At 44.5% G+C, this 15001-nt stretch overlaps 1 protein-coding gene across 1 annotated transcript in view; it reads right to left on the reverse strand.

The window, feature by feature from the left end:
- PLG (plasminogen) overlaps positions 1-15001 on the reverse strand; it is a 256749-nt gene that overhangs the window by 117629 nt on the left and 124119 nt on the right. The window contains exon 11 of the mRNA XM_033938421.1: positions 973-1163. Coding sequence (XP_033794312.1) covers positions 973-1163 — 191 coding nt within the window. The remainder of the gene's footprint in view (positions 1-972; positions 1164-15001) is intronic.

Consider the following 15001-nt stretch of genomic DNA (forward strand, 5'->3'; position numbering starts at 1 on the left):
CTGAGGTAATCTGTGTGGTCAAAATAGCTTTCAGCATGTCCTCGAAGACAGGCACCGAGACCAATGGATCTGGTCTTTGAGGTGCAGCAGTGTGCTCCAATGAGGGCGACCTCGATGATGAGTATTCCCTATGTTTGGAGGCACGCATAGAGGAGGGTCTCGGAGAGATTTGCCTGAGGACTGAACCTTAAGAGGCATAGCTGACAAGGCCTTCGAGGTCGGTCAAGTGTGACTTGCTCGAGGTCGAGGGCTTGGTAGATGAGGCCATCACTGAGGCCAAGGTCGCGAGGTCTTCTCCACAGACGGCTCCATTGGCCCATAAAGCTCAAGGATCTTTTCACGACGTCTGCGAAGAGCTCGTTTCTGAAGGGTAGCACAGCGTGGGCAGGACTCAGGACAATATTGAGGTCCTAAGTACTGAATGTACCAACGATGGGGGTCAGTTAATGAGATGGCCCGGCCACACTGGCTACACTTTTTAAAACCGGTAAGAGGCTGGGACATATTCAAAAAAGCATCCGCAGGCGAACAAGGGCCAGCGGCAGGGCCTAAGCCCAAGTCCCGCCGGACGAAGACCGACAGAAAAAAAGTTATTTTAAGACGCGCCGCACAGTGACTTTGAGAAAGAAAGTAAAATAAAACAAAAACAGAAAGCTGCAGTGCGAGAAGGCATTTAGTTTGAAAACTGCAGAGCTGAGAAAAAGAGCTTCTTGGCTCTACGGAAAACTAAGAACTGAGGAGACGCGAGACCTAACTCGGGCGGGAAGGCATTCGTGAGCTCTTAAAAGATCTTCAAGCAAGTCTGCTTGCAAGGCTGTCCGCTGCGGGGCTCCATGGATGATATCACCCACATGTTGATAATATGCTGCCTGCTTGTCCTGGGATAAAAATCAAGCTCACAGCTAATGAAAGATTCACTAAAGCAAGACAATAACAACTTTAAAAATAAAAATAAAAAATCATCAACATAACCTAGGTTGACTTCGGGTTTGATAGGTGAACTTGATGTTTCAGGTTTCTTAACTGGATGTTGTACTTCATTAATGGTTGGAACAGAACATTTCTGCAGATTGCAGTACTCCCATCTCACACTAGGATCTGTGGTGTAACACCAGGGGCTTATATCATTATCTGGGTTTCTGCAGTAGTTCTTTGATAAATCTCTGTGTGGAACAAAGCATAATCATGTCAATAAAGAAACAACAGTATGTGAACTCACAATGCTTTGTGGGGTGAATTCTAAAACTGATTTCTACATGGAAAACATATTTTACATGTAGAAGGGGCTTTGTTTAAAATTACTCAGAATGTGGAAGTAATTTAAGGTAGGCTTTCTAAACTGGTCTTTAAATATAGAGAGAGTTTTATAAAAATTTTCAACATACTCGTATATAAGTATCAAAGCCATAAGTAGGGAACAACCCTATACATTTTTTTTATTCCTATTTACAGTGAGCGTGCCCAGGGACAGAGTTTCAGTTGTACATGTTATACTTTTTTTTAAATGTATATTTATTCCTTGTAAATGTATCTATACTTAATAGGGCAATTGTATAACACACCTATTATGCATGTGTTTAGCATAATGTCAAAACCTTTGTCTACAAGGTATTGCAAATGTACCGGCCATGTTGGGAATTATAATCTGAAACATACAGTATTTCCTTAGCAACAGCAGCAGATGAATCCAGAGACCAATGGGATAGCACATATCTACCAGCAGGCAGAGATAGAGAAACTGATTAACAGGTGGTCCTATTGGCTGGCACTTCTCCTGTATCTTCAGTATGCTCTATCTCCCAGCAGGTGATGGTTGCTATTCAACTAGCTCCTGAATTCTGGCTGTGACTGGAAAATTATTTTCTCCTGTTGAGGTTTCTCTTCAGTGAGACTGCCATTCTATTTCTCCTGTTGAGATTTCTCTTCAGTGAGACAGGGGTATCCGGCTGAATGGTGCCGGCTTTAGGGGTTACACCTGGGCCCCCCCCCAGGTCCCTGCCTCACCCTCCCTTCATTGCTAGAGGGTCTGACGGGGTCTCTCGATTTTTTCTTCTTTCCCTTCTCTGTTAAAAAAAAAAAGGGAGACCACAGTTGCTACATTCAGCCCTGTTAGTGCTGCACAACCAGCTTTTACTGGCTTCAACTGGCCCTAACAAGCTTGTGAGTATGTATGTGTTTTTTACTGTTGTTTGAACTTCAGGTTCTGTTTGGGAATCTTAGTACTGTGTGTTCTGTCAACGTACGTTTAAGGAATGGATATTTTATTAAGGCTAAGTTTTATGACTAGAAATCCATTGAGGGAGCTGGGACTTTCCCGCCCTTTGCATGCACGCGCTTGGTTTCCTTGTTGGTTACAGTGCGGCAGTAGCAGTGCGATTTCATGCTCGCACTTGTTCTCCTCATTGGGTTTCAGTGCAGCAATAGTAGTCCTGTTTATTCCGAGGCTCTCTTTCGTCGATGTTTGTTGTGGCCATGTGCAGCTGATTGTGCAGGTGCCGGTTTATAGCAGTGCACATAAGATGGGACATGTTTTTTCCGGCGTTGTGGGAAGCACCGCACTGTTCTTCTAGTTATTCCCCAAGTCTGATTTTCTTTTTATGCAGGCCGTAGCAGGGTATATTTTGCGGGGCTTGAATCCAACTATGTTTCTAGGAGTGTTGATGCAGCAGCCACGTGTTGGCGAGAATCAGACGTGCACTGTTGAATTTCTTGGTATCTCTGGATTTGCTCACCTAGGGTCCGATCAATATGGATATTCATACTACTTTGGTATTACGACCTAGCTTTTGAAAAGTCAAGGGTGACTTTTAAGGGTTATGCTGATGTGTAAGGGTTATGCAAAGCAGGTTGTTTCTTCTCTTATCCAGGAGATACAGATATCTTCACCTGTGGCTTCTGCTTCCTTTTGAAGGTTTTTCCTTTCTTGGGTACTTCTCAACATTTGCACCCTTCCAGAGTTCTTTTTTGGCACAAGTGTATTGCCAAGGGCTTAGCATTCAGTTCCCTTCAGCTTCAAGTGCCATTCTTAGCTTGTTACAAGGGTATATTGCTTACTTCTCAGCTTCATGTAGTTCAGTTCCTATACAGAGTACGGTATATTCGCACACCTCTTAGAAAGCCCTGTCCGGAGTACAGTCTTAAGGTACTTCTTCACAGTTTACTGAAGGCTTCATTTCATCCTTGTCTTTTGAGACTCTAAAAGGCTATGTCGTTGAACTCGGGATTTCTTGTGGCCATGGCTTCAGCTCGGCGGTTTTCTGAGTTGCAGGCCTTGTTCGGCGGGGATTCCTATTTCTGATTTACAAAATTTGGGGTGTCAGTTCGGACGGTACCACAATTTCTTTCTAAGGAGGTGTCATCCTTTCTTTTATGACACTCTCACTTTTCCTTCTTTCTTCTTGGGAGGAGAAATGGGGAGACATGCTTTTATTCACTGCATTTTTTGAAAGTGCGGAGCGTTCTCCGCGAGCTAGGTTTCTAACAACTTTTAGTTGTTTAGATCACTTTTTTGTATTCTTCAAGGGACACTCAAATATATGGCGGCGTCCAAAGCCTCCATTGCTCGATGGGTCCAGGAGCACATTCTTTACGTTTGCTTGATGGCAGGGAAGCGGTTGGCGAAAGAACTTCATAACCATTCCGCCAGAGCGATGGCTACTTCTTGGATTCAGTCCAGAGGTTTTTTCCTTGGAGGAGTTTTGTCTCGCAGCTAATTGGTCTTCTGATAGTGCTTTATCTCAGCATTACCGGTTGGATGTGGGGGCGCATACAGTGGATGCGTTTAATGCTTCGGTTGTTGCGGAGGCGGCATTTGCTTCCCACCCAGATTGAGGATTGTTTGCTACATCCCATTGGTCTCTGGATTCATCAGCTGCTGTTGCTAAGGAAGGAAAAATTATGTTCTTACCTGTTAATTTTCTTTCCTTTAGAGTAGACGCAGCAGATGAATCCAGAGCCCCACCCTTTCTGGATATTGTCTATCGGTTTTTTCTTTTGCAACTTTCGGAGTTTGTTATTATTGATGGTTGTATTCTGTATTATTGCCTTTTGAGATTTGTTATAGGAAATAAGTTTTTTTACATGCTATGACTATTGATTGTTACGGATGCTTGGGCAAGGAGCTATACTGAAGATACAGGAGGAGTGCCAGCCAATAGGACCACCTGTTAATCAGTTTCTCTATCTCCGCCTGCTGGTAGATGTGTGCTATCCCATTGGTCTCTGGATTCATCTGCTGTGTCTAAAGGAAAGAAAATTAACAGGTAAGAACATAATTTTTCCATCTACACAGTAAAAGTAAAACAGTAATGACAGCAGATAAATATCCACATAGTCCATCCAGTTTGCCCAACAAGGTGGCCAAAGTCATACTTACCACTCTGCACAGGCCTATCAAGTCTCCACCATGCCAACCATAAAGGCAGCCAAACATGATGGGGATGATATAACCAAGACTCTAAGTATTGCTGACAGTATTCAACTTACCAGTCAAAATGTCTCTCTCTTCCCCCTGCACCCTCACTCACAGTACATGACAACAAAGTGATTTGCAAAACTGAAGTTTCTGAACTTTGTCAGTATTTTGCCATTTGCAGAACAATAGTGGGAACACTCAATTAGAATGTGATGGCACCCAGTCCTCAATTCTGGAAACAGACCAAACAATATAGACTGGTGTGTTAAATGTTTATATTAGTGGAGTTCTCAGATACCTACACCGTCAAATCATAAACGATTGTTCAAACGGCTCATAAGTATCAATCATTGAATTCCACTTTTTTCTATTATGCAGTACTCAAATACTAATTAAACAATTTAATATTGCACTTATCTTTTTTTAATAGTGGCTTTTTTCTTTTTGCTGTCTGTGCCGTGCCGACGGGACCCGTTTCGCCCGAATAAGGGCTTCTTCAAGGGTCTAAGGTGTGCACTTCATACAGCGTCTCTTACAAAATGTGGAACACACACCATAGAAGTCTGTCTTGCTTTGGCCTTAGCTCCACTACTCTTATGTAACACCACACCTCAACAGCCGTGTTATATTTCTATCCTCTTTCTATTTAAATTTGCTCACCGTTTTTGACTCTACTACCTCTCCTGGAAGGATATTCCATGCATCCATTATCTTTCTCGGTGAAAACATATTTCCTGACGTTACTCCTAAATACCTCCCTCATAAGAACATAAGAATTGCCGCTGCTGGGTCAGACCAGTGGTCCATCATGCCCAGCAGTTCGCTCATGCAGCGGCCCTCTGGTCAAAGACCAGCACTCTGAAACTAGTCCTACCAGCGTACATACTTGCTCATTATGAACTTGTCTAACTTTGTCTTGAATCCCTGGAGGGTGTTTTCCCCTATGACAGACTCCGGAAGAGCATTCCAGTTTTCTACCACTCTCTGGGTGAAGAAGAACTGCCTTACGTTCGTACAGAATCTATCCTCTTTCAATTTTAGAGAGTGCCCTCTTGTTCTCCCAACCTTGGATAGGGTGAACAACCTGTCCTTATCTACTAAGTCTATTCCCTCCAGTACCTTGAATGTTTCGATCATGTCCCCTCTCAAACTCCTCTTTTCGAGGGAGATAAGGCCCAGTTTCTCTAATCTTTCACTGTATTGCAACTCTTCCAGCCCCTTAACCATCTTAGTCGCTCTTCTCTGGACCCTTTCGAGTAGTACCGTGTCCTTCTTCATGTACGGCGACCAGTGCTGGACGCAGTACTCCAGTTAAGGGGGCACCATGGCCCGGTACAGTGACATGATAACCTTCTCCGATCTGTTCGTGATCCCCTTCTTAATCATTCCTAGCATTCTGTTTGCCCTTTTCGCCGCTGCCGCGCATTGTGTGGATGGCTTCATTGACTTGTCGATCAGAACTCCCAAGTCTCTTTCCTGGGAGATGTCTCCAAGTACCCCTCCCCCCCGGACATCCTGTATTTGTGCATGAGAATTTTGTTATCTACATGCATCACTTTACACTTATCCATATTGAACCTCATCTGCCTTGTTGATGCCCATTCCTCGAGCCTGATTATGTCACATTGCAGATCTTCGCAATCCCCCTGTGTCTTTACTACTCTGAATAACTTTGTATCGTCCTCAAATTTAATCACCTCACTTGTCATACCAATGTCCAGATCGTTTATAAAGATGTTGAAGAGCACGAGTCCTAGCACCGAGCCCTGTGGCACTCCATTGGTGACGCTCTTCCAGTCCGAGTATTGTCCATTTACCCCCACTCTCTGTTTCCTATGCTCCAGCCAGTTTTTAATCCATGTGAGTGTTTCACCCTCGATTCCGTGGCTCGCAATTTTCCAAAGTAGTCATTCATGCAGAACCTTGTCAAATGCCTTCTGAAAATCCAGATTTACAATGTCGACCGGGTCGCCCTTGTCTATCTGTCTGTTTACTCCCTCAAAGAAGTGCAGCAAGTTCGTCAAACAACCCTCTCTCTCTCTCCTTTTCTATAGCATATACATATTCAAGTCTTCCTGCCTTTTCTCATACATCTTAGGGCACAAACCCTGTATCATTTTTGTTGCCTCAAGTCTTTTTATGTCCTTAAAGAGATATGGCCTCCAAAACTAGACACAATACTCCAAATGGAGCCGCACCAACAATTTGTATAGGGGCATCAACATCTCCTTTCTGTTCGTTATGCCTCTCTTATTGCAACTTAGCATTCTTCAGGCAACAGCCACTACGTTTGTCACATTGTTTTTCAGCCTTGAGATCTGCAGTCACTATCACCCCAAGGTCTCTATCTTGTTCCTTGCCTGTCACTCTCACCTCCTAGCATATATTGCTCTTCTGGATTTCTACACACTTTGTACATCTTTGCATTAACATTCAATCATTCTTCCAACTTTTATAGATTTATTTTCAGGGTCAGATTTATGGGTTGGCAAACAGGGAAATTGTCCTGGGTACCAAAGCTGCCTAATAATACAAAAGATATCTAAATACAAAAAATAGGACAAACAGCTGTATTTCACAGGGTGAATCTATGCTCATGAGATTCTCAGAGAAAGCGGAAGCTGGATGACCTTGAGCATGCACAGATGCTCAAGGCCCTGCAGCGACCCAGCGTAAAATACCGGCATCAGGCTCTTTCAGCACCACCATGCGTATGTTAAGCACAATGCCAGCAAGCGTAGGGAAGAGATGGACAGCAGCGCCTATCATCTTGAATGCAAAGGAAGGACAGTGCCATTGGCATTGGGGAGGGGGTTGCAATGGAGGATAACAGCACCAGTGGCCTTGGGGGGGGGGGAGGGAGTTTGGAATGGGAGGACAGCAGCCTATTTTTAAAAACTCTCAAGCAACCAGAAACTACATTTATCCGGCATCTACCAATCCCCATAGGTGCCGGTTAACTGAGAGTCTCCTGTAGATTACTTTTGAATCTAGCAGTATTTGAAACCTAATACAGTGAAGATGGTCATTTCCACAGAAAATCATAATAACTGTTAGACTACTTGACACCAAGGAAGTAATTCTGGTATAACTTGATGCCTACATGTGATGGTGCAGGGTTGGGGCGGGGCTAGGGTGGGATTAGGGTGGGATTGGGGGCGGGACTGACAATTAATAGATGTCCCTTTTTGATGAAAAAAATAAAAGGTCACGTTAGGGATTGGGGATGCTAGTATTTGGGGGGACTGGGGAGGAGAGGTGGAGGTAAGAGGAAGTTTAAGACAGTGGGAGTGATCTGGATAGAGGAGAATTGAATGAGGAAGGGGGAAGAAGAAAGGAGAGGACAAATGATTGAGCTGTTTGGAGAGTGATGAGTTGGAGAAAGTCAGGAATAGAGGGGACAGATGAGTTAACAGAGCTGTACAGTTGTTGCAGTTACTATGTCTAGGTATGCTGAGCTGGAGCAGGAACACGAGCAAGAGCAGGATGTGACATCACTAAGTGTAACAAAAGGAAGACAGCATGAAAGAAAGAGGGAGGTAATGAGAAAAAGGAAAGATACCAGACCTTGGGGGAGGGAAGGGAAACAGAAGAGGAGGACAGAGATAGAAGATGAATGGTTAGCCCAGAGAAAAAAGAAAGAAGGAGACCCTGGCAAGCGAGTTATCAGAAGACAACCAGAGCCTGGGACCACAACATGATTTGAATAATGAGCAGACAACAAAAGGTAGAAAAAAATCATTTTATTTTCTGTTTTGTGATTACAATATGTCAGATTTGAAATGTGTATACTGCCAAAGCTGGTGTTAGATAGTAAGTGTGAACTTGGTCCTAAAAAAGAGGACAAGTCTATATTAACTATTTTGTTTACATCACAGAGCCAGCGAGAGGTTGGAGAGGTTGTGACCCTATACTTCTACTAAGACTAAGGGGTCCTTTTATTAAGGTGCGCATTTAGCACATGCTAAATCGGTTAGCGTATCTTAATAAAAGGACTCCTAAGTATCTTAATAAAAAATTTGGCCTGCGACTTAGCCTATGTTTTAGATTTCGGCCCCTTATGTGATTGAGTTTGACACCCCTTGTCTAGGCTGTGTTGTAAATCTTTCAGTTATACATTCAGTACGACTAAGTCTAGCAAGGCCCACGTTCTGCACAAATCCCGCCCTCCTGAAACACCCCGTTTAGCTCTGGTCGTTCAGCGGCACTGGGAAGGCCTAGGTTGTCTGTAAACACGTCCAAAACCTGTTTCGATTACCGGCACTTGGATGTCTTTCGTTTATGATCGTCCAAGTGCCAACTTAGGCCAGTTTTCGGACATTTTTCTCTTTCTATTATGAGCCCCTTAGATTGGATAGGTGCACCGATCTAGGTGCCTAACTTTAGGCATCTTTTATATAATCTAAGTCTAAATGTCAGCCATACCCGGATAGCTTCTGAGAACAGCCAAAGACCCAGGTATTCAGTGTCAATTTAGCTGGTTGTGGTTGTTTTTTGAAGAAATATTTAACATTGCTGGCTGAATATTGACCCCTTTGAAATGTATTCTTCTTATAAGGTTTATACAGTGCCACAGTTTAAGTCTCAGGGATACTGGTGCTATTGTCTATTCCAGGGGTGCCCACACTTTATGGGCTTGCGAGCTACTTTTATAATGACTAAGTCAAAATGATCTACCAACAATAAAATTTAAAAAAAAACACCACAAAGCACACTGAAAGGCAGAGAAAATGTTAATTATTCATATTCCAGGTTTTTTCAAAGAGGTCACGGCAGATGACTCTATGCAATGTCACCTCAGTAACAAAATACAAAAATAGACAAATACACCCCCTCCCTTTTTACTAAACCACAATAGTAGGTTTTAGCACATGGAGTTACGCTGAATGCCTCGCACTGCTCTCAATGCTCATAGGCTCCCTGCACTAAAAAACGCTATTGCGGTTTAGTAAAAGGGAGCCATAGTGCAAAATATAGACAGCAGATATAAATTCTCAAAACAGACACATTTTGATCACTAAATTGAAAATAAAATCATTTTTCCTACCTTTGCTGTTTGGTGATTTCATGAGTCTCTGGTTGCACTTTCTTCTTCTGACTGTGCATCCAATCTTTCTTCCTTTCTTTCAGCCTCCTGTATGTTTCCTCTCCTCCAGACCTCATTCTCTCCCCCAACTTTTTCTTTCTGTCTCCCTCTTCCCCCTTCTTTCTGTCTCCCTGTCTGCCCCCTTTCTTTCTTTCTCCATGCCCTCCCCCAAGCCACTCGGTTTGCTGCCACCGCCATCGGGAACAACCCCCAAGCCACCGCCGTCCCAAGCTTTCCTGCAGAAATGTCGCGCTGACCAGTATTCCGCTCCCTGACGTCAATTCTGACGTAGGAGAGGAAGTTCCGGGAAAACAAGGCATTTCTCCTCTTTCCATCCAGCCTGAGCCCCATCTCTCCTTGATCCAGCATTTCCGTTCTGTGTCTGTCAGAATTACCATTCCACCTATTTTCCAGCATCACCCTTCTTTGTGTCCATCTCACCTATATCCCTATCTCACCACTTTTTCAGAATCTTCATTTGTCTCTGTCCTTGTCTTTACCCCATGTTCACCATTTGCCCTTTCAATGTCTTTATCTCCCCTCCCACTTTTTCAGCATTACTTCTATGTCTCTATTTCACCTCCTATACATGTCCCCTCTGTATCTCTATCCTTATTCAGTAGGTCCTGCTTACCCTTTCTCTTCTTTGTGTCACTATCTCCATTTTCAGCTTTCCCCCCTTTTCCTTTGTTACTGCACCCTGTAGCCAGAATCTTTCCACCCTCCCTCCCAGCCCAGTATGAAATATTTCCTTTTGTTTCCCTCCCCTCTCTTTCTCTCTCTCTTCTCCCTCACCCACGATTCCTGCATCTAGCCCTCTCCCTTCTACCTGCACCTGGCAACACCCCCCTGCTCCGCGGCTCTCTTCAGCAACTCGTCAGCAGCGGTGATCAAGACAAGCTGCCGACATCGAGGCCTTCCCTCTACGAGTCCCGCCTTTGTGGAAAAAGGAAGTTGAAACAAGCGGGACTCGTAGAGGGTAGGCCCCGACGTCAGAAGCTTGTGTCGATTGCTGCTGCTGAGTTGCCGAAGAGAGCCGCGGAGCAGGGGGTGTGGCCGGAAGCAGGTAGAAGGGAGAGGGAGATAGGAAGGCTGTAGAAGCTCCGGAGCATGACACCGACCCCGGCCAGGATGATTTTTTTTTCAGGCTGCTGCTGCTGCTGCTGCTGCCGCTGCCACACTCCCGCTCCCCCCCCTCCCCGAAATGACAAAAAAACAGCCTAATGCCCGGCATCGGCGTCTTTGACGTCGGTGAGAGGAAGGCTGATAGGCCCGGTAGATCGGGACGGCAACACGAGTCTATCACGGATGGGCTCTGCGATCGACTCACGTTGCCTTCCTGAGCTACCGGTCGATCGCGATCGACGTGTTGGGCACCCCTGGTCTATTCTATATTGATCCTGGAACTTGGTTCCCATGAACTTTATTATAAATCTGCCCCTCTGCAAGCTAAGTCCACATTTTTAGAGTGGGAGCCCACTGGGACAGTTAGGGAATAATGCTCGAGTACCTGAATAATTTGTAATCCGCACAGAATTGTAGGATATGCGGAATATAAATGATAACAAAAGAAAAAAAAGTGTGTCTAGTTATAATGTTTGGATTTTTGTATTTTTGAAGGTTAAGACTTCCTGAAGAAGCATGACACAGAGTGTGGCACAGTGGTTAAAGCTACACTCTCAGCACCCTGGGTTTGTGGGTTCAAACTCACGCTGTTCCTTGTGACCCTGGGCAAGTCACTTAATCCCCCCATTGCCCCAGGTACATTAGCTAGATTGTGAGCCGCCAGGACAGACAGGAAAAAATGCTTGAGTACCTGAATAAATTCATGTAAACCGTTCTGAGCTTTCCTGGGAGAATGGTATAGAAAATTGAATAAAATAAAACAAAACAGAGTTTTTAAAATCACTTTGAAGAGAGAGCACTTTGGATTATTATGTTACACCAGGGAGCACTAAATTGGATTTTTTTCATTCAATAACCACCCAAGGGAATGAATGTGCAGACATCATAAAGCAGATAAGTTGACATTTCATGAAAGAGCGTGATGATATATGGGAACTATGTGCAACTATGATGGCTTCCCATAATGCTGGTCTTTAATAACATGACTGCATGGATGGAGCTCTGAGCACACACAAACACACATAAAAATTTTCTATATAAAGTTTTGTAAAAATCATACTTTTGAATGAAGGTGATGGTATAAAATGTTAAGCAGAAGTATATAAGTATTCCTCTATCTTTTAATATTGGTATTATAGAAAGTTGGGTACTATTGGTATATTTTATAATAATTCAGAAAAAAATCCTAATTTTTTGCCTTTCATTTTATTAATTTATTTACATTTCTAGCCAGTAAATATGCAGTAATCAAAGGTACTTGCACCATTAAACTATACACACCCTCTTTAGGATAGTCCATCTTAGCAGGTTCAATAACTGAAGAACATAAGAACATCCATACTGGCTCAGACCAATGGTCCATCTAGCCCAGTCTCCTGTTTCCAACAGTGGCCAATTCAAGTCACAATACCTGTAGTGGCTTCCCCTAGGTCTGTGTCAATAGCAGACAATAGACTTTTCCTCCAGAAACTTGTCCAAACCTTTTTAAAACCCATCTACATTACCTACTGTTAACACATCCTCTGGCAACAAGTTCCAGAGCATAACTATTCTTTGAGTGAAAAATAAGAATATAAGAACATAAGAGTTGCCTCCGCTGGGTCAGACCAGAGGTCCATCGCGCCCAGCAGCCCGCACCCGCGACGGCCCATCAGGTCCATTGACCTGTTAAGTGTCCCTGCCTTTTCTGTGCTTATCTCTATGTCTATCTGTCCCTGCTTTTCCTATACCTATCTCTATGTCTATCTGTACCTCTCAATCCCCTTATCCAGTAGGTATTTATCCAAACCTTCCTTGAACCCCTGAAGCGTGCCCTGCCCTACCACATCCTCCGGGAGCGCGTTCCATGTGTCCACCACCCTCTGAGTAAAGAAGAACTTCTTAGCATTTGTTCTAAACCTGTCCCCTTTCGATTTCTCCGAGTGCCCCCTTGTATTTGTGGCTCCCTTCAGTTTGAAGAATCTGTCCCTGTCTACCTTCTCTATGCCTTTCAGGATTTTGAAGGTTTCTATCATGTCTCCTCTAAGTCTCCGCTTTTCCAGGGAGAAGAGCACAAGCTTTTCTAACCTGTCAGTGTATGAAAGGTTTTCCATACCTCTTACCAATTTAGTTGCTCTTCTCTGGACTCCCTCCAGTATTGCCATGTCTTTCTTGAGGTACGGTGACCAGTACTGGACACAGTACTCCAGATGGAGGCGCACCATTGCACGATACAGAAGCATGATGACTTCCTTCATCCTGGTTGTGATACCCCTTTTGATGATACCCAACATTCTGTTTGCTTTCCTTGAGGCTGTCGCACATTGTGCCGATGCTTTCAATGTTGTATCCACCAACACACCCAGGTCTCTTTCAAGGTTACTTACCCCTAGCAATGATCCTCCCATTTTGTAGCTGAACATCAGGTTCTTTTTCCCCACATGCATGACCTTGCTTTCTCTACGTTAAAGCTCATTTGCCACTTTTTTTCCCATTTTTCCAGTTTCGTTAGGTCCCTTTGGAGGTCCTCACAGTCTTCTGTGGTTCTAACCCTGCTGCAGAGTTTGGTGTCATCTGCAAATTTTATAATCTCACAATTTGTCTCCCTCTCCAGGTCGTCTATAAATATATTGAACAGGAGCGGTCCCAGTACCGACCCCTGGGGAGCTCCGCTCATGACCCTTTGCCAGTCTGAGTATTGGCCCTTTACTCCAACCCTCTGTTTCCTACCCTCCAATCAGTGTTTGATCCATCGGTAGACATCCCCTTCCACCCCGTGGTAAAACAACTTTTTAAGCAGCCGTTCATGCGGTACCTTGTCGAAGGCTTTTTGGAAGTCAAGGTAAATGATGTCAATGGATTCCCCTTTTATTTTTATACTGCGGTACCTCTCAGTTCTATGCAGTTTACAATAATGAAAAGCAGGACAACACAGCGATAGTACAGCAATAGCATTAAAATTTGTGATATCATCAGACAAATTTATCAAAAAGATAGGGTTAACATTTTTCCTAAAAGTAGGAGTTAGAACCTGCAATCAAACTTCTTAACGTTTTACTCCTATTGATTTTAAAGGTATTCCCCCCTAGTCTTTATAATTTTTGATAGAGTACAAAATCAGTTCACTTATACCTGTTCTACACCTCTCAAGATTTTGTAGACTTCAATCATATCTCACTTAACCGTCTCATTTCCAAGCTGAAGAGCCCTGATTTCTTTAGTCTTTACTCATAAGAGAGGAATTCCATCCCCTTTATTATTTTAGTTGTTCTTCTTTGAATCTTTATTAATTCCACTTTCCTTGTCATCATCAGCAGATGAATCCAGAGACTAGTGGGATAACAGCCATCAACCAGCAGGTGGAGATAGAGTGTACTGAGTTGTTGGATGCACAGCCTCCTGGCCAACCAGTAAACTATATCTCCAGCAGGTTGACGGATGTGTTTCTCACAGCTCCTGGATTCTATGGGTCCTGGGGCTACAGAGCGTTCGAGCCAGGTCAGGCTCGTGGAATGGAGGGGTGTTCTAGCACAGCATGCCAGCTTTGAAGGTACACCTGGGTCCCCCCAGTGTCCCTAACTCACCCTCTTTGGGGTAATACCTGGGTCCCCCCAGCATCCCTTACCCGAACCGGCGAAGTTACTTCGGGGAGTTTCCTCTTACCCACGAGGGTTGCCTGAAGAGGAGACGGTAAGTTATTGAGTGCTGGTCTTTTTGTAGGGAGCTCTGGTTGCATCAAGGTTCGGGGTTGCTGTGGCTCAATGCATGGCCTTTCCTGGGGACATGAACACCTAGTATGGGGTGCCTGGTGGTGTTCTTACCCTCTCGGGGGGGGGGGGGGGATGACACCTTCCCGCAGATGAGCCAAGGCTGTTTTTTCCTTCACTGCCTTTTGGCAGTGGTAGGCCTGTGATGGTGAGTTGACTTTTGGCAGGTCGGGTCTCTGCCTTGGCGCGATCTGGTGAGAGGGGCTTGAGTCCGATAGGGGTGCCTTAGGGTCCGTATGTCTGGGAGATCCCCGGCACCTTTTAGTGTGATGCTGAGCGTTTTTTATTATGCTTCTGGTTGCGCTCCGAATCGGTTGGAGCAGTCATCGGTAGCCTACCCTCCTTCTGCTGGTCGGTCCCGGTAGCTTTTGGGCGGTGGTTCCCTTTGTTTATCAGGTGTTCCAAGGTGGGGGCGGCTGGTCGTCTGGGAATAATGCGATCAGGGGCGATTAATGGTCGCTGATGGTAACATGGTTGTGTTTTGACCGGATGCCTTCCAATAGGGAGAGGTCGGCAGTTCTTTATCGATGCGAGACTGCAGTGTGGCAGTAGCTACCGGTGTCAGTTTTTTGAAACGGTGGGGAGGCTTCAGCATTATTTACTGCCACAGTCCTCCCCCACTGCATTCTC

This window comes from Geotrypetes seraphini, chromosome 3 (assembly GCF_902459505.1).
Source record: "Geotrypetes seraphini chromosome 3, aGeoSer1.1, whole genome shotgun sequence".
NCBI lineage: Eukaryota > Metazoa > Chordata > Amphibia > Gymnophiona > Dermophiidae > Geotrypetes > Geotrypetes seraphini.